This window comes from Canis lupus, chromosome 10 (assembly GCF_011100685.1).
Source record: "Canis lupus familiaris isolate Mischka breed German Shepherd chromosome 10, alternate assembly UU_Cfam_GSD_1.0, whole genome shotgun sequence".
NCBI classification, from domain to species: domain Eukaryota; kingdom Metazoa; phylum Chordata; class Mammalia; order Carnivora; family Canidae; genus Canis; species Canis lupus.
Genome location: NC_049231.1, coordinates 58,375,120 through 58,395,687, shown reverse-complemented (window position 1 = coordinate 58,395,687; position 20,568 = coordinate 58,375,120). Strand labels below are relative to the sequence as shown.

Below are 20,568 nucleotides of genomic sequence, written 5' to 3'. Positions count from 1 at the left end.
CTGCAAGAAAACATACTAAAGATAAAAACAAGGGGAATGGGTTTTCATATAAAACTATAAAGGCATTTGGCCAGAATTTTAAAAAGTAGATATTCAAAAAGTGGTAACTAAGCTACGATGGGGCTTTCAACACAGAATACACAATAAAGCACATTAAACTTACATTGCACATTTCTCTGACTATAGCTTTTTCTGTCTCACTAAGGTCATTTTCATACTCTTTACCCTGTTGACGATCTATAGTTTCCTGAACATCCAAGACCTAGATTTGTTGAAAAAGAAAAGCAAATTTCACATGGGAAAAAACTTGTTAGTTATGAATTAAACCATCAAGGAGCTCCACTTTGTAAAACCTTTGGTTTTCTCCGTGTCTGCATATCAGAGTGGATTAATATACGGCAAAATCTTTTAAAACAGTCAATTGTTCTAAAACCTACGACCAATGTTTCTACCTGATTTTCAAATGGCCATTCAAAGCAATCTACTGCATCACTAATAGTCAATTGAATTCATTCATGCCTAAAATAATTAGATGCATTCAGTTAATTGGGTCATTAAAATAACATCAACCATTTCAAGAAAATAGTTCTTGCTCCATTGTAAAGGTGAGCAAAATAATTAAGGATATGCCAAATAATCCAAATGATATGTAGACATGGCCTATAGAAAAGAGGACTAAAAAGAGATATCGACAGGTGAAACTGGTCAGAACCCAGGAATATGTACATAAGAACTTGAGTGAACATTACAGTTCTTACCTGAACATGTTCCCAGGGCCTAGGAAAGGACTATAGAAATGGCTCTTTGATAACATCAAAGAGAAAAATTGGCTCCTTACAGTGAAAATGTTTGAGCAACATTTTAAATATTTTTCATTAGAGCAAAGAAAGTTTGGGTGAGATTCCTTTAAGTAATTTTAGGGGCCTATCATTCCACTTCTCTACATTATCTATAAATGGATCCAAAATATTTCTTCAAATAGGTCTATAACGTTTTCATGCCATACTTTCTATAGGTCAAAAGGGGAGAAAACTTTGGTTTTGTTTTCTCTAGATTACCTTACAAGCCAAAGCATTAAACAGCAAAAAGACCCAAGAAAACAAAAAAGCCCAAAAAACCAATGCTTTTCCTCAAAGCTCCTCTAAGAATCCCCACCAAGCTGTGACCTTGCTAACCTCCTTGATTCTGTTGTCATCATGGTCAATGCTGATGGCCACCCCTAAAAGCGTCACCTGAGAACTGGCACCAATGAACAGTTGAGCCAAAATAAATGACTTAAACATGAAGTGGGGCCTTCATGTCAAGTTCGTAGATACTGAGTCTACACGGATATTTACTGGAGTTCAATCCTGAAATAATCTAATTCAGCAACTACTCCCTTGTTAATTCAAAATGTTGAGCAATTATTACTACCTAGGTACTACTACTTTTAAAGGAGGATATCACAGTAGTAAATGAAAGCCTTACCCTGATACTCTGATGAGTGTCTGTTCACATTCTTTAGACACTCAGAGGAACTTTTATTTGCTCAGTGAATATTCATAGAAAACTTAACTCCTGGAACAAGCTCCTTTGCCTACAAATTCAGTTTCTAATGCACCTCAGAGAAGTGTACTTCAAATCAGTTAATTTCTACTAAATGAAGTGAAGCTCCAATTAATAGTTAGAATGAATTTTAAAGCAAGATAAATGTGATGTTATTACAAGTGGGCTAATTTCTCACACCGATTTACAACACTTTCCTCCCAAATCACAACCACAGAGTTTTTTTTAAAGCTTACAGATTTTTTTTTCAACTCTATCAGAAGATGAGAAACTGAGCCATTGTTCTAATTAATCCTTTCACAACAGAAAAATTTTATGATGTAAATCAGCTCTAGAATCCATGGGCTTTTAAAAACCAAACATGTTGAGTGGCTATGTTTCTTCTTTTACATTGTGGTATCCCTAAGAGGCATTTCCCACAGGCGATATTTCCCATAGGCACATACTTCTGTTTCATGACACTGTTAATTCATGGAAGCAAACATTTTGTATTCAAGAGCCTCCACTTATTCAATAAAGATGCTTTAGTTGCTCAGTATTACCCATCTTCCGAGTGAGGACACTTATGTTATAATCAGAACATGTTATCTTTCTCTTGAGATAAAATTTTACATGGAAATTAGAAAAGGAATTCAGAGAAAATTGAAGAGCTCCTCCTTGCTCTTCCTTTTAAGGCCATATGAACACAGGTGCAGTGAAAAAGTTTGGGAAAGATTGCAGTGCTATCCACTATGCTGATCTGATTCAAACAAGATTTGCCATTTAATAAGGCAAAAAGTGGAAATAGTTTTCAATCTGAAAAGTAGGGCAATGTGTTGCTGGAGTAAGTGCAGATGCTAACCCTACAAGATTGAAGCCACACTCATTTTTTATTTCTAAGCTGCTTTTCAGATAGCTGGCGTCTGGTTCATACTCTAGTAACAGCATGTTTATAGCACGCTGCTCATGCTAACCAGCAACCGGATGCTGTTGCAGAGAGCATGATGTCGGTCAGTTGATAAATCAGCATCCACCAGATGCAGGGTGGTGCCCCTCATTCTGGTGTGCCTTCGCACATGAATTCTTCTCGGTTGCTCACTTGGTGAATTATTCCAACCAAGACAGGAAGTACCAGGTGCATTGCACCAGCCACCAGCATGGTTCTGCTACCTTCCCTCATCCGCAATCGGTATATATTTGGGAGGAGCAACTTGTTACATGGAAGCTACAGCAAAATATAATGAGCTAAATCTCCTGCTAAAACCAAACCAAATAAATACTTTGAATTTCTTATCTACTTATTTGCTTTATGCATGCCAAGGAAAGTGTGGCCCACTCTTTGGGGCCACATCTTTAGGCTGCTGATAAATCATCCAGAAACCAAAACCATTTTAATAAAGCTCTGAAGCTCCTGTGGCAAGTGCAGAGCTGAAGCACACTACCTACTTTATGGCTCAGAAAGGTCTGATTAAGGCTATATGTTAAGAAGTACAGATAATTTGAAGGACAGTGATTCATGCCTTGGAATTTATAAAACTTCAAGGAACCATACTAATTTTTAAAGTGATTTTTATTGCCTGCATCAGTTTCTTCTTTCAGATTATTAATTTTACTTATAATGCTTATTTATCGGAAAGCTCGCTATTAGTAAAGAAAATAAATAATAAATTTCCTCTTTGGAAGTCCTTGGATGATCTGAAGTATAAGCCAAAAAAACTAGCTTTCTGAATAAGATCCTCTATTTTCTAACACGATATGGAAGAGCATTAACCAGCATTTGAAGACTTAATACTTAAAGGGGGATAGAGTAGGTTTTTAGTTCAGTATTTTCTTTCAGTACACTGCACAATATATTTCAATTGCATAAAGAAATATCCTTATTTTGGCCAACTATTATAACTCCCTATTTTGAAGACATGCATGCTACAAACACTGCACATAAAATACCCAGAACAATATTTTACACATATGGATATACATGCACATCAGACTTCAACTTCGATGCAGATTGATATGAATCACATTACTTAAAACAAAATGATAAAACCAGGGATTCAACCATAAGTACTCAAACCCGTTATTAAAAAAAAATTATACTTCAAAAATCAAAGTATCTATGGTTAAAACAAGACTGTGAGAACTACCAGACTATAGCGAACAAGCCACAACACAACTGAAGTTCTGTATAAACGGTTGTACACAGTTGGTTACCTTAAGAGAATGTACCACGGGTTCAGGCTGCTGAGAAGGTGTGGTATGTCCACTGAAGCTAGCTGGAGAGTTGGGTGGACTGTTACTCCCATCAGCCCCTGATGACAACCTAAAAGAACCCTTAGTAGAAAATCAACAACTTTGTTATTAAAACAAAAGTCGTTTATAACTGCATAGATGTCATTCAGTATTCAATTTCACTGCCAAGTGAGAATGAGCCACTTTGTTAATTTTTTTTTTCTAGCCTGTTCTAAGATGCTCTCAACCTGTTAATTGGAATACTCTTGCTGCTTGACCAGCAAGAACACTTAACCAAGTGCCCTCCCTGTGCATGCCCAGATGTCATTTCTGATTTGCCAAAAGAACAATGCCCCCTAAGGAATGCCCATTAAGAACATTTCAAGACTGATTTTTGAAATTTAAAGATACTCAAGAGCAGGGAATTTATGAGTTGCTCAGCAGCTGAGTTAAACATGCTCACTCAGCAAGACAAACGCTATATTCCATATGTCTCGGAAAATACAGACACATCACATTCTTGCATTGGAGAGACAGTGTGTGTTATAAAAACTTTAAGGTAAAAACCTATAGCGGAGCATTTTCCAAAGAGATTTAACCAAACTGAACATTTTCTTTAAGGAAGAATTATCTTTTGGTTTTTAAAAAAATAACTATGGTCGAAAATGACATTTGTACTTTAGTGAGCCTGACTTAATTGCTGAAAAACCAGCACTTGGGCACGATTAACTTGGCCTTGGAGACTCATAGTCACCCAAACAGGAACTGAAAAAAAGCAAAGCTTCAGTTCTGTCCCCTCCTAACCCGTTTTTATGGAGATCATTACACTCGAAGGGCCTGAGATTTTAATTTCTGTCCATCTACAAATCTACAGATATTTTTTCATGCCTAACAGGTTAATAATGGCTCCATTTAACTTGATCTTATGACTCTAATACTCCGAGAAGGAGCCACTGAAGGTACCTCCTGTGTGGATTCATAAAGGGAAGAAACAACTGTGGTGAGGAACATATTTTTTCCAGTACCTACAGAAGAGCTTCTGTGTTGTGCTTTTTAGGGATGGGAGGGAGGCTCTGAGAGCAGCAACAGTTCTAAGTACGGGATAATGTAGACCATACTATTGGTTAGAGAAAATGACAAGTCCCAGTGATTTTTACAGACTATCATTTTTGCAGTTTGGAGTATCTTCCCCCTTCCCTTGTCCCTGTCGTTTCTTCCTGTGTCCTTGAAGGCTACCCTTGCCCCCTCACAAGCCAACTGAAGCCATGTTTTTTTTCCCCTCGTGCATAGAGTTATGCAATCAAGTCAGCTCCTACCCATTCCCCCCGCCCATACTAGCCACCAGGAGGAAGAAGCTGTGGAATATGACATTTAGGGGACCTCTCCGGCTCTACCCTTTGCTACTAGCATTACGAGCAGGTGATGACACAGGAAGGCCAATTACAATAGCCCCAACGCCTTCTGGGGGAAAAATGTCTATGTTTTCCTGTATTTGTAATTCAGATCAAATCAGATATAATAGTACCTGATACAAATAAAAGAAGGGAACCTAGTAGAAGTTTAAAGATGGTGAAGGGGCGTACCAGTCCCCTCAACTTCACCACCAAATTCTGGACATCCTCTTCCTCGGTAGAGATGAAATGTTTGCAAAGTGAAGGAGTTCTAAAGGAAGCTGCTCCTCTTTAAATAGTTCTGCTCCTCTATCGTTCTCTTTCCCTACTGCTACCACCTTTATTAATGGTCTTGAAAAGGCCTCTAAGGTGAGGCAGAGTTTACTTCCAACTTCTCATTTAGGACCCACTAATGCAGTATAGTTTGCCCCCTGACTTAATCTCACTACGCAGGCCACAATCCTCCCCCCCTGGGGGTTATCCGTTCTTCCAGCTCTTCCTTTTCAACCTTCTGCTGCCCAGTCCTTCTGTTTAAAATGTTCCCTTCCCAGAACTGGCAAAATGGTGGGCACATGAATCCCAGCATGCTTTTGCTTGGGCATGAGGCCTCTTCGCATTCAGGGCATCTGGATTTAAAAGAATTTCTAAAATCAATGACAACTAGTTCCCCTAAACCAAACCCTTTGGGAAAGTTAGTATTGTTTAAAATTAAGGGGAGTCTTGTTCTTCCCTTAAACACTCTTTTATTTCTTTAATAATAACAATTGCTAAAACAGGAACCGCACAGTGTGGAAAACATATTCAGCGATTAAAGTTCTACTTCAAATTTGCTTGGCAAGCTAAGGACTAGTCATCACCAGAAAGATCAAGGTTCACATTTTATGTGGTTTTTGTAAAGTCACAGAGGTAACCAAATGCCCAGTAGAGTTGTACACTAACAGGTGCTCAGTAGTTTTCTAGGTTATAACACAAACAACATCATTCCTATCACATCTCATTTAATTACTCTAAGATAAAAGGTTACATATCTTTGTGCTTAGCAGAATCAGACCAATATTTGGAGAATTATCTAGGCTCAATCACTACCTACTCTCAGTTGACTAATAATACATTTTCACGGAACTCTTTTTAAAATATGCTGAGAGAAATACTAGTGAAACGAATGGTTTTAAACAGTCCTTTGGGATTTATGATAGTAACATTAAGCCTGTTTGTTTAAATTGTAACTTGGCTGGCTCAGGAGACAGGGAATTTAAAAAGAAGAAAATCTTAATAAAATTGGAAATGTGACTTGCAGCTTCAGGGTTATTTTCAAACTACACATGATCGCATGGTGCATACACCACCTTTTGGGGCAGCGATCACTTCTGAAGGACAAGAAATCATTTTCTGGGCTGGTCTACAGACAGTTCATTTTCATGGCTGTGGATCTTTTAAACTCCTTTTCATGAAAGGTGCAGGGTACCTTTGTTCTTCTCCAATGCGAGGGGTTACTCAACCTTCAACCCCCAAGTTCAGGAAAAACAAAACAAAACAAAACATCGACGCTGACCATTTAGGAGATGAAAGACTCTACTCCCAGCTTCCCTCCCCAGGTTCAGACACACACAGAGCAACTTTTTTTCACGTGTACAGACTTGCTCTCTCCCCCCAGCGTAACTTTTCCTCTAGCAACAGAAGCCATCTGTATGCACAAGCAAAGGCAGCAGCTGACTCATCTTCACTCACCGGGAGAGTGGGCAGGCATCGTCCTATTCCTCGGCACCCTTGCCACCACTGCAAGACCCGCCGGGCTCTGGGCCCCCAGCCTTTCTCCATATTTGAGCTGTTTCTAGTTGGAGGTTGCCTTCTATTCTGGGTGGCCTTATATTTGGAACAATATAGTACAATCACTCAGAAAAATACTGTTTCCCAAGTCTCAAGAAAGCAGATAGAACAAGAAACTTAATGAAATGAACCACAATGACCACAATGGCAAGCTGTAACATGCACCTCAAATTAGGAAAAAAATTAAAAACAAACTCAAGTCCTGTCTATGAAAGCTAATACTGATTTTTAAAGAAAGTTTATGACTAACTCTAAAGCTATCAAAAAGAGGTAGATGATAATGTCCAAATCCCCCCCAAAAAACTGAAGCTACTTGGACAACTGTTTTGTTGGTTTCACTTGTGAGAAACAGAGAATTAGCCATAAGTCTTCTGAATGTTTAAAACTGTGTAACTTCAGAACTTAGCAGAAATGATTTGAAATGCAATTGGGAGCACCATGCTCTTTTGTTAAGAAACCCAAGGTGGGTAGATATATTCAGCAATACTTCGCACACTGAAGAGTATGTAATGAGCTAAGAAGTCATCACTGCATTAAAATAACTTTTACATGGGACATATACATCATTATCAAAATTTCCATTCATCAGTTAAATAAAAATTTTCCCCTAAATTTTAATTTTTTCTAAAATTAGAAAATTAATCTAAAATTAATTTCTAGAATCATGACTAAACAGCATAATTCTATTAAAATAATCAGAAGCAAAATGAACTTACTTGAACGTAATTTCCTCTCCCTGGCAACTTCCACTAAGACCCTTATCTAAGAGTGCTATGTCCTAAGGAATAAGATCTGTTTTTTTTTTAATACAGAAAATTCATCAAATAGTCCCCAAATTCCAGCATCTGAATGTTTAATTATAGGAGGATGAAAAATGACAACATAATTTTCAGTTCCCACTGATCTCTTTTCCCAGAAGTGTGTGCTGTGTGTGAGTAGCACTGGTCTAATTTTCACTCTTCTCCAATATTTGGAGGCTGAACAATGAAGAAAATGCGCCACGGTCTTAAGTGAAAAAGAGTAACGATGACCGGCAGTTGGTACTTGCAAATATCTCTTCTGAATCTATGGAATCCATAGGACCAGTTAAGAAGTCAGCCACACATATTCCTCAACATATAACAGTGAAAATTATATATTTGGACTATGATGATCATTTCATTGTTAGCAATACAAATTTGAACATCACTTTCAATAATCATTTCATGTGTCAATGCCTCATTTCTTTCTATCATCAAAAGAATTCTATCCAAGAATTTATAATATGGTTTATGGCTTAAAATCCACCTGTCATCCCAATCTGCATAATTCTATTTTTGAGATGGTCATTAAAAAGTACCGCAGATTTTTTGTTTGTTTGTTTACACAAATGAGTCCTACCTTCCAGATTTGGTTCTCTTTATGACTTCTAAATCGATCAGATCTTATGTTTTTGGATTCGGTGACTAAGTAAGACATATAGGGATCCCTACTTCCATTCTTCTTTAATGTGTAGTGAGATTGAAATTCAATGCCTCTCCACTGTAACATGCTCATTATCATAACCATGAGATCTAAGGTAACAACTATAATCATTTAGAAGCCTGCTGGAAGGAGCAGCCCTTTAACCACAATATTTCCCCAGTTTTATAAAGTAGATAGAACATGATATAATAGCTGTGCCTTTTAGCATCTTGTAAATGGTTCTTTTAAGACATTAAATATAGGTTGCATAGTATTATTAATCTCTTAAGAGGGGACAATATACATGGGCCAGATTTTTGTGGACGAATACTTGATAGTATAGCCAGTTTCAAGGGAAAGATACTCAGAATCAGGATGATTGGCCTTCTACTCATGTTGGCAACTTAAAAAACAAAACAAAACAAAGAAACCCCCAAATCCCCCCAAAACTCCAGGTCATGGAAAAATGTGTTCTGGACCAGCCATCATTTTGACCTGCAAGTAAACTGTTAGCTTTTCGCTAGCTCTACAATAGTCAATTATGCTATCTGCTGAAGGCTGTTTCATAAAACATAAAGCCTTCACTGACTTTACAGGTAGAGTGGTTTCTGGCAACTTCAGAGCTTGAGGTGAGGCAACCTAGATTCTGGCCATCAGTTGGGAGAACAACTCCAAACCTTAAAAAACTCACTTTTCCATTTTCTGAGTTCCATTTTGTTTAAGTTTTGTTTTCTGCAGTTTTCCAAAATTCCAAATTTATAAAGAATGCCTGAATGACCCTGCTACTCCCTAGAAATCTGTGTACTCAATGGCCACTTTATATACAGGTATATAGAATAACCCATAAATTATTTTAGGTATCAGGAGGACCCTGATGCTAATAGCAAAGTAATGCTCTGTGTCACAACTGCATGGATGTACTTACGATGTGGTAAGTACTCATTATAGAAATCATGAAATCCAGTGCTTATAAGCAAAGACCCTAGATCAAGAAACAAAAATATCTCTTACTATCACTGAAGAAGATAAAATGTATTGGTACTGTTATGCATTTTATTACATGATATCTGGAAGATGTTTTTCCAAGAAAATTTGAGACTTGGGGTACTTTCTAGTATTGTCCTTAAAATAACCAACTTCTTCAGAATTAAGGGAACAAAAGAAGCCACTCACATTTTTTAAAAGGTTACCTGAACAATAAGAAAATATGTCACTTATGGTCTCATTGAGTAAACTATAATTCATTATAAGGGTTTTAAGAGCAACAAGATGAAGCTATTGTCATTAAGTTGTCTTCTTGCTATTTTATGGTTGTATTTTATTTATTGTAATTTTAATTAACATTCTGGAAGTTTCCATTCTTTTACCTTAAAGAAGTACATATTAAAAAAATGTCTAACACAAAGAATAGAATGTTTTTATATTTTGTCATATATAGGCTTTTCACTTAGATATAAATCAGTTGAATGCATTTGTAACAAACTTTGGAGCCTAGCCCTCTATTCTAGGAAGCCAATTATGGAGAGCTAAAGATTGATCGGCTAAAGTGGTTTCCTGTTAGTTAAAGATGTTCAATTTTTAATAAGTTCTGAAGCTAGGTCAAACTATCACATGGTGCATCATACCTCATCAGAATGCATACCTAGTTTAGGAAGGAGGATGAACTTTCTTTCCTTATTATGGGACAAAGGCAAATGCTTTGCTTAATTTCATCAGGAAAATAGTATTTTGTTCGGTTTGACCAGTCTTTATTCTGACATACCTCAAAATTGTGCCAGCACACAAACAGAAGCTTCGAAGAAACTTTAGAGGTTACCTTGATAAGCCTTTTCCAAAAGATTCCTATGAATGATCTTAGAAATGCTAAGAGACCCTCTGCCTTATTCTAATAGATGATATTTAGTTGACCAGATTCAAAGAAAAGTGCATTTTAAAAATTTAGGTAAGGAATCTATTCAATACTGATTTAAAACATTAAAGAATTTCCTGGATTTATAGATATTCATCTATTCGCTTAAATACTTACTAAGCACCCACCAAAGGTGACATCCCATGCTATGCCAGGTAGGTCCCGAATCCAACCATTTTTTGTGTAAGGAGCAGCAAAGTAGAAGTTCAAGTCATTGACTCTAAGGTCATGCTGCCTGGACTCTGATTCTTGATCAGACAGCTGGCTGGTGTGTGACCTCCCTGAGCCTCAGTTTCCCCATCTATAAAGTGTGGGTAATGATGCTACAATGGCACTTCACTCAATGAGGCTACTTATATGAAAAGAGCTCTTCAAATAGCACCGGGCCCACATTAAGCAGTCTGCAAGTATGTGTTTGCTTTGCTTATCAACACATCTTATAATTTATTTGTAAACCTACTTCCACATATTATCAAGAGTAGTTCTCAACCTGAGGTGAGTTGACCCTCCACCGGGGACATCTGGCAAAAATGCAGACATTTTTTAGTTGTTAAAACGGGGCGATTTCTATGGGCACTTACAGGTGGAGGCCAAGGATACTGTTGAATGCCTGACAATCCAAAGGACCGCCCCCACAACAAAGACTTATCCAGCCCTAAATGTCACTAATGCTCAAGTTGAGAAACTCTGATTTAGAGAAGAACTGTGCTGGAAAACTGCAAAGCAAAATTTCTGGTGACAGCTTCATAGATTTTGTAGACGAGGACAAGTCACCTACATGATTTGGAGCTAGTGATGATTTTAAAGGAGACTCTCTAAGCTTCAGCCCTCAAGTGGTCTAAGAATAAAGACATCTATATTTCTACCCCAAATAGGAAATCACTCTTTCTAACAAAAGGAAAAGATTTAAAAAAAATACCCCAACATCCTACTGTTAACAACGCTAACGGAAACAGAATACAAATGGGCAGCACAGGGCAGCCGTCCAAAGAACAAAGAGCTCTCTGAGAGGAGACAGCATGTTGCAGGCACCTTAAAAATCGAGACACCAATCCCACAGAGACTAAAATTGGCAGAAGGTGCTTTGTGGAAATTATGAAAGGAAATAAAGCTTCTGTAGCAATAGGGCAGGTAAAGATTCTGCACTCAATTTTAAGTAGTCACACTAGGAAAGAACACAACTGCCAGCAAATAGAAATGAGAGCCCCAACACGTGAAACAACATCCCTGTGCAGAAGAGCATTGTGTGACACGCAGAGGGAAATCAGAGAAAAATCCCAACCTGAATGGAGACCATTCTCTTCTTCACACCTGGTTAAGAGCTGTAGTCTGAATGCATGTCCCTGAGGGCGTGTCTGAGTCCCAAAAGTACTCAGCCACTGAGCTCCTACTCCCTGGTAGGACTCTCCTAAATGCTGTCACTTAAAGGTGATTAAGATTAGCTAATATGAGCTCCTACTACATGTTAACACGTATTAAGACACTAACTGTTGGCCTGGTGCTGTTCTTGATAATTTAAAAATTTATGCTCCATAATTTGTTTTGTTTTGGGGTCCTAGAGATCTCCTTCTGTTCAATGTACCCGCTATTTAGTTCCTGGGCTGCAAAGAGATCCTGGGGAGGATCAGGTTGTCTGGAATGGTCCAGGGTTTTATGTGTGTGTGTGTGTGTGTGTGTGTGTGTGTGTGTGTGTGTGTGACGGGGGGGGGGTATCAGAATAAAAGTGTGTTAATATTAATAACTGATGGGATCCCTGGGTGGCGCAACGGTTTGGCGCCTGCCTTTGGCCCAGGGCGCGATCCTGGAGACCCGGGATCGAATCCCATGTCGGGCTCCCGGTGCATGGAGCCTGCTTCTCCCTCTGCCTGTGTCTCTGCCTCTCTCTCTCTCTCTCTCTGTGTGTGACTATCATAAATAATAAATAAAAAAAAATAAAAAAAATAAATAAAAGAATAATGTAAAAAAAATATATTAATAACTGATACAAATGAACTGATGAATATACCAGCTGAACATCAGCTCTGTGCTCATTTGACTTTCTCCATTCAAGGCCCATAACTGGGGATGCAACAGTTCATAAAGTCTGAATCTGGAAAAATAACCCAAGGATTTTGAAACTTAAAATTTTACAAAATCTCCTAAAGAATTTGAGAATTACTAACAATTCATTATGGAATACCATAGGAGTCATGCTATAAGTGAAATATGATAGGGCTCCAGAACGATACAGTTAGAAAGAGAATATTCGACTTCCTGTCTAGCTTTCTTCTATTTGAGTCTGGGCTCCAGCAATACTTTTCTGGATCTCATGGTTTTCTTGATACCATACCAGTGTCATCCAGGATGTCACTCTCTTGTCCCTGGTTCTATTGATTCCTATTCATATTTTCTCTCCCTCTCTGGTCCTGGGATAGGTATCTTAAAAACTTGCTTCAATCCTGGCTTTGCTGCTGAAAAGTGATGATCACGTGAACTTTTCTTTCATTAACAGATGAGAATAATTACTGTGACCACTCACCTTCAGGTGAGATAAGACTTGTCCGCAGCTCAATTTTAAGCCCTATCATATTTTGCAGCAATATTCTATATCTTTGAGCTCCTTGAGGTCACTGTACTTTTATTATCTTTGTCATAATGATGACTAGTACCCTATCTGCACATAGTAGTGGCTCCATAAACTTGGTATATTATTGGATGGTCAAAATTTACTTGTGAGACTGACTTTTCCTTTATCATCTCAAAAAGAGTTGTGTAAATGCTTTACTTGTATGTCTATACACTTGGTAATTACAAGACACCCAACTACTTGTCAAATAATTAAAGTATACCTCTGGAGTGCTAGCATGGCCTGGATCAAGAAGTGAAACTCCATTTTGGCAAGTTAAACTCCAACAAGATTCCCATTATTTTTTCTTCTTTCTCGTTCCCAGTTAAGACCACAAAAAGTAGAGCAAGATAAATTTATCCTGAAAATCTTGAACTACTTCTGATTCTAAATAGTAGTAAAGATCAAATATGTTAAAATAGTGACTGAAAAGACCACTAGGGATGGATAGTAGACTGAAAGTAGAAATAGACTTACTACTAGGGCATCCAAAGTATATGGTGGTTCTCATCAAAATTATTATGTAATGCCAAACACAAGTGGTAAAAATTAAATATCATCTAAAGAGATACTATTCTCAATTTCTTTAAATGTAGGCCAAACTAGCACTGGTTTGTTGGCAAACTGCATTTGAATAAAATATTTAAAAAAATAAGTAAAGTGCCAAAAAATGCCTAAAGAAGAGAAAAAAAATGTAGGGCAATCTTTAAGTATCCCAGTATTCCCAGCCAGGGAAACCAGAAGGTAATATTTATTCACTCATTCTTCATTTTTTATGCCAAAAAATGGCTAAGATTGAGGTCTGTAGAGTCATAGAAGAGGTGGCAAGGAGCTTTAATTCAAAGAACCAAATACCTGGGTGGCTTAGCAGTTAAGGCCTTTGGCCCAGGGTGTGATCCTGGAGACCCGGGATCGAGTCCCGCATCAGGCTCCCTGCATGGAGCCTGCTTCTCCTTCTTCCTCTCTCTCTGTGTCTCATGAATAAATAAGATTAAAAAATTTTAGATATTTGCCCTGTTTAGGGAAACAGAAGTGGTTCAGAAGGATGTGAGGGGCAGAGTAGGAAGAACTGAAGCTGACATGAAAGGCAGGAGTCAGATCATGGAGAACCTTCTACACCACATAAGGATTTACATCATGCTAAGGCATGAGCTGTAATGAGACCCGATTTGTGTTCTATAGATCCTTCTAGTAATGATGTAGAGAATGATCTAGGTGGGACAGGACTAGCTGGGATGAAGCCCAGTTAGGAGATTGACAGAGAAGTCCAAGTGAAATATGGTTACTTGCTGCCCATCAGACAACATCAGAGGGAATGAAAAGAGGAACAATGATGGGTTAAAAGGGCAGGACCCCCTGAGCCTTTGTGTTGATCTGCATCCAGGATGTCTCCCAGCTTTCTGGCCGGGCACTGGCTAAATGGTCATGCTGTTGACCAGGCCAGGAAATGCCAGAGCAACTGATGCATCTAACTAACTCCTTCATCAGGTATGAAAATCAAGATGAAAAAGGTAATTAATTAAGAATATAAAGCCCCCAAACATCTTTCTCACAGATACCCCCAAAATGGTTTTCTTCTGACATGTAAAAGAGTAGGCAAAATATTTAAATTAAAAATGATTTTAACTTCATGCCATCGTAAAAATAGCCCATCAAATAATATAATGTTCTTGGGAGAAAAACAAAGTCATTTTGAAATATCTGGGACTCCAGGTGAAACTTGCAGATATATAAATACAGTTTCAAAAATAAAACAAGATAAATGGAAGTAATTACAGAGGTTAACGTGAAGCCTTTTTACAAGAATTAGAGAGGGCAAACCCCAGAAGAATAGAATTTGTATCTTGAAAGGGCTAAGACAGCGAACACCCTGTATCTCGGTAGCCAGAGTGACAGCAGACAAAGAATAACAATGAAGGCCCAGTTAAAAAAAAAAAAAAAATTAGCTGTTAAACAATAGGTAGGAAATGTGAACAATTACATTTACGTACATTCTGCTTCTAGGTAATGAGTTTATGTGCTTAATTCTCGTCTTTTGTTAACCATAAAATCCCCAGTGAGAAACACTGAAATTTCTAGAAAAAAAAAAAAAAAAAAGAATGAATGATGCATTTAGTTTTCCAACCAGGTTGATGTTAATTAAATAGTGAAAAATAATGGTATTTTTGTTGAGAAAAACATATCTGAATACTTTCAGGCTTGTAAGAATGAGGGTGGAGGAGGCCAGAGTAAGAACTGAGAGTCAGGGCATGCAGCTGAATTGCCAGCGTTATATGCAGAAGCAGAAAAGGAATGCTAGTTAACACTGCATTTGGCTTGCTGAACAGAGCTGATTAACGCTTGTGTTAAAATACCTCAGCCCACCCCTGGATCCCAGGGTGAAGACCTGGGCAGGGCAAGAGCCCCTGGGACTAAGCAACCATTTAAGAGAGACACTTGTTGAGCTAAGAAATATTACTCTGTGAGGTGGTTTTTGCTGCCCTGGCTTTGGCAAAAGGAAGAATCTTTTTCTTCAAGGAGTCGTCCAGTACACAGGCCTTCTGCACAAAATGGGAAGGTCAAGATCGCAGAGAGCTAGACAGAGAGGGAGAGTCTGCATCATCCCAGGGCGCCCACCTCTCTAGAATGCATGCTTGCATCACAAATAAGGCCAGCTGCTTGGGAGACTGAGGTTCCACCCATGCCATTTGTTGGAGGCTCCGTCTTGGAGGATTCACCGTGACTTTCTGGGTGAAGGCTCACAAAAGCAGGAGTGGCCAAGACGATTTCAGGCAGTGTAGCCTCTGCACACCTGGTGGTAATAAAATCTCTAGCCTGGAACAATGAAACTCTCCATTCGTGAGAACACCCTTGGGAGACAAAAGGAAGCATCTTGAAAGCAGGAGCTCTTTTCACAAACAGCTCTTACTGGGAAGAAAGAGACTGACAAATAGAGGTTTATGTGTGCCCTGGCTCATGACGTAAATAATTTATGATGAAAAGCAAGAGTTTGGGATTCAAACTATAACTGCTCGGTTTAAGTAAATAATATTCAGAAAGGTAAGTCGATGACCCATCAGGGAGTTAAAGGGTAAAACCACTTAGCAGAATTAGTACACAAGTAAGGTCTCCCCTCTTCTGGGAGATTAAAAATGTTGAATGGGCCTCTCCTTCCAGTCTGGACTGCACTTTCGCCTTATCTTTAAATTTTAAAGTATACCAGGGCACAGCGCACAAACCTCTTTTTCCCTCAACACTCATTCGACAAGAGGTTCCAATTCAGTCCCATAGCCACATATTCTTGCAAATCTGTATCTCCGGCCCTGACCTTTCTCCCGACTTTCAGAGGTGTAGATCTAACTCTGCAGGCGACTCCTCCTCATAGCTGTCCACCTCCAATGTACCATGTCCAACACAACTTGACTGCCCTGTACCTCCTAACCTGTCCCCCCCCGCAGTGTTGTCCATCTCCATTAACAGCACCACCAATCACACGAAATTACTTAGATCAAAATCCAAGGAGTCATTCCTGATTCTTCCCAGGGCTGCCATACTGTACCACACCTGGGCCGTCACTCGCTGTACAGTCTGTGTAGACTGTTCCTCCTGGGGTTGTCAGTACTCACACTATGAAGCCATAGGCAGCCTCCCCCCCCCCCCCTTTATATTCTAGACCTAACCTATCATCGAACACTCCCAACTCTGTTTAAAAATATACTAGGCCTCCAACACTTCCTTATCATCTCCAACCTACTACTTAGTTCAAGCTACCACCACCCCCTTAGGCAGGCTACAAACCTAGCCCCCTACGTCCTCAACTCCTCGCCTCTTCCTCTGGACTCCACTGCCTCTACTTTTTTAGGTCTCGTCTCTATCCAACATTCACAGTGACCTTCTGATAATGTAACTAGATGTATCACACCCTTGCCCAATTCCTCCAATGGCTTTCCATGAACTCAGACCCAAACTCAAAACACGTGGCTTTGGTCAACAAAGCCCACAGGGGTCGGTTACATGCCTGTTCCTGACCTCACCTCTTGTTATTCTCTGTCTCACACACTCTGTTCCAGCCACATTAGCTTTCTTGCTCCTGTTTCCTCACACATGCCTAGCTCACTCCCACTGAAAGCCTTTTCCCTTTTGTTCCCACTTCCTGTGATGCTCTCCCCTGCTTCTTTGGGTGCCTCCAGATGTCACTTCCTCAGAGAGGCTTCTTCTCTCTCACTCCAGTCACTCACCAATCCTGTACCCCGCTTTTGTTTCCTTCATAGCAATGATTACTTCCACACTTTACAAATTTATTGTCTTTTAAATAATAGTCCACTAAAATGTAAGCTCCGTGAGTTCAGGGCTGTATCCTCGTTGTCTAAGACAGTATCTACAAAAAAGAGGTGCTCAAAAACTATTTTAGGGGCAAACTATTGAAAGAATGACCAATAAAAGCAATCAGCTTTCCATCGGATGGAAGCTGATTTCTACAGAAATCCCATTCCATATTTGTTAGCAAGGGTTGTTTTGGTTATACCAAGAAAAGCAGAGGAAGCCCACTAGTTATCTGTCTTAGATTACTGAAGGGATATGAATTCAAACAATTAATGGCAACATTTCTCATTCCAGATAGCAAGGGCACTGCTTTTTTGTCTAGATTCTATGACATTCTAGGGGTAAAAGCATAAATAGCTGATATAAAAAGTAGTTTCCCCTCATCCTTCCATACTAACTCTGACCACAGCTAATGCCACAAACCAAGGCTGCCTGGTTAAAAATTTTTGTCTTTCCTTAAGTCTCTAGAGCCCAAATTCTGAGAACATTACCCAAGTAAAGGACCTGGCTGAACCTTAAAAACGCATAGCTAAAATTTCCTGGAAAGTTCTGAAAAGCGATGTTGTGAAGCTTTAGAAAAGGCAAATTTTAGAAAGGAATTTCTGAAAGTTAGAATTTTTATAGCAGTATCACCCTGGAAAACAATCAGGTTAACCAATGATAATAAGTTTTCCTAAGCTAGCCAGAGAAAAAAGAAAAAAAAAAAAGGTTTTTTTGCTAGCTCAAGAGAGAAATGACCTGGAGACTAATGAGCTCTGTAAGTTAGTCACTGCCTGACCCTCAGCAAGTCACTTGTCCTCAATAGAGAGGCTAAAATGGAGAGCCCTATCAATTAGCTTCATGTGGCGGCTGTGAAGGATGACTAATAAACCTGATTGCAAGGCACTCTGAAAACATTAAGTGCTATAGAGAAGCTTCATAATTGCCAGATTGCCATCAGTTGCCATGAAAGCACTGTGAATGCCTCTGGCTCTTTTTAAGCCCCCATCCCCACCCCACTCTTCTGATGTCAATCAGTCCTAGTGACAAAGACAAAAAGATGAGTGAGGATTCTTGTCACCTTTCTATAGGTCTCAATCCACAGGAAACATGATGGAGACACAAACTAGCCTTTGCACTCCTTTGTTCCTTCCAAAGTACCTTGCAGATCCCCATGAAGAGAGACTGTATGAATGGCCAAGTGAAGGCCTTATCTTTTTGTCCTTTTCAAGCATAACACAGATCATCATTAAAAACCATATATCTGACAAAGATCATGGGACAAGAGAATATTAATATGAAGGACCTGAAAATACAGAATTCACTTTATTCTTATTATTGATCTCTTGATTTCTCATTCTACCATGTGATGTCCTCACTTAAGGAAAAAGGGAGATTAATTGGTTTTTGACCTTTCCAAGCCAGATATGGTTTTCCTCAATCACTGATAGACGTGGATTTAGAATTTCACTTGCCTGAGAATGACTATACAGCAATTCATGTTCTTTCCAAGCTACCAGCCATGTGGTATCTATTTTAAAGACAAGCCTGCCCCATGTTATCTTTCCAGCAATCTCTCTAAGACATGCAAGGACACAAAAGCAATATAATCAATCACTCACTAAAGTGCAGCTTCAATCACCAGATATATGTGTTTCAGAAAAGTACAAACTTCCTATCCATTAGTACCACAATAATTGTCCTTCCTCTAGGGGAGGATTTGGCTTTTCCAGTCAAACATAAGCATCTTGATCTCCAACAATTTTCTTCCCAAAGCTCAGTGGTTTCTTGGAAAAAAAAGAGCTTTTGCCTCTTCTTCACTACTCCTCTGGTTCACTCACAGTGCTTTTCAAATCCCACATATTGATAACTCAGAGCAGGTTTGGGGATGACAGGACAAAGGAACTTAAGCCAATGAAAACATAAATAACACTGGTTAAAGTATTTGTATATAATAAACTCTTTATGTACAAATGAAAATTTACAAAATGAGAGACAAATTTAAATAACATTAAGAGATAAGCCAAGTAATTGACAATTTCAGTGTAGAGAAGGGGTCAGCAAACTACTGCCAGAGTTAAATCCAGACCCTTTCACCTGTTTTATAAGGAGTTTTATTGGAACACAGCAAACTCGTTCATTTAGATATTCTGTTTTCAGCTGTTCTGGTGCCACAATGGCAGACATGAATAGTTGAAAAACACCATATGGCTCAAAACTTTGAAAACATTTACTATCTGGCCCTTTATTATAAAAGTGCCAAGCCCTGGTTTAGAGGACAAGAAAATCATAGACTGGAATAGTCTGGGAAATTTTGGAGATGGAGGCAAGTAGCTCCCAAAGAAACTATAATTGAACCAGAAGTGATCAGTAGTAAGTAGACAAATCTTCTTTCCTGACTAATCAGTTATCTAGGGGCTAGAAATGTCCTGAAGACTAATAAAAAGAATGAGATCTCCCCATGCTGAGAGAATCATTATCAGAGCAATGAAATCTCTCAGTGAATAGTAAAACAGATGGACTAAAATCCAACTGGGTTTCTCAGCTAATTTCCAATTCAGACCCCAATGATACTACACTAGAGGTCTGCTTTGGATGGTGATGGTGGAGATCGTGGTGGTGGTGGTTGGTGGGGTTTTCATCATCATCTTGCTTCAAAAGAAACATACTTGCTGTGCAACAGGTTTCAGCAAGAATGCTAGAGTAGTAGTAACAGAAAAATCTGGGCATAAACCTTGCCTCTGCCCATGAGTGAACATCCTCTCACCTGCAAAACAGAGATCATCATATGGGCTAGGGTCAGAATGGAAATCTGGCCTTAATCAAGGTGGCCCCAGTGTTGCTCCAATACGCAGGACCTCAGCTGCTACTCAGGATATGGCTCTACTGTTGTAATAGCAAAAAAACTCTAATGTGGAATGGCTGACTCAACCATCCCCATCCTGTGTGTGCTGTCTTCACCCTGAAGCGGGCTTGACTACAAGGATTACAGATGATTGTAAATCAGCCATTTTGCTGTGGCCCAAGCTGTGTTTCTCAAGGGAGAAAGGTCCATTTCAGGCTGCAGCCCCATTGGTTAAGACCTTTTATTTTATTATTTTTTAAAGATTTTATTTATTTATTCATGAGAGACACAGAGAGAAAGAGAGACACAGGCAGAGGGAGAAGCAGGCTCCATGCAGGGAGCCCGATGTGGGACTTGATCCCGGGTCTCCAGGATCAGTTCCTGGGCTGAAGGTGACGCTAAACCGCTGAGCCACCTGGGCTGCCTGGTTAAGACCTTTTAAAAAGAAATCAGGTCTGAAATCCCTTTCAGACCTCTAGTGTCTTTCCTTGGGCTCTAAAGACCTCAGATTCTG

The 20,568-nt window shown here is 39.1% G+C and overlaps 1 protein-coding gene and 1 long non-coding RNA gene across 13 annotated transcripts in view; one reads left to right on the top strand and one right to left on the bottom strand.

Moving 5' to 3' along the window:
• The window catches only part of CCDC85A (coiled-coil domain containing 85A), a 193,760-nt gene that overhangs the window by 5,504 nt on the left and 167,688 nt on the right, over positions 1-20,568 (bottom strand). For 2 of the 10 annotated variants that reach the window (XM_038551308.1, XR_005366006.1), the window contains exon 4: positions 3,736-3,855. The exons of 4 other annotated variants lie outside the window; for them this stretch is intronic. In XM_038551308.1, the coding sequence (XP_038407236.1) occupies positions 3,736-3,855 (120 nt within the window). Of the gene's footprint in view, positions 1-163; positions 263-3,735; positions 3,856-6,872; positions 7,008-20,568 lie in introns of those variants that run through there. 4 more of the 10 variants (XM_038551304.1, XM_038551305.1, XM_038551307.1 and 1 more) reach the window with 4 other exon arrangements.
• Positions 15,588-20,568, top strand: part of LOC106559430 — a 31,245-nt gene continuing 26,264 nt past the window's right edge. For all 3 annotated transcript variants that reach the window (XR_005366012.1, XR_005366011.1, XR_005366010.1), the window contains exon 1: positions 15,588-15,967. This is a non-coding gene — a long non-coding RNA (uncharacterized LOC106559430). The remainder of the gene's footprint in view (positions 15,968-20,568) is intronic.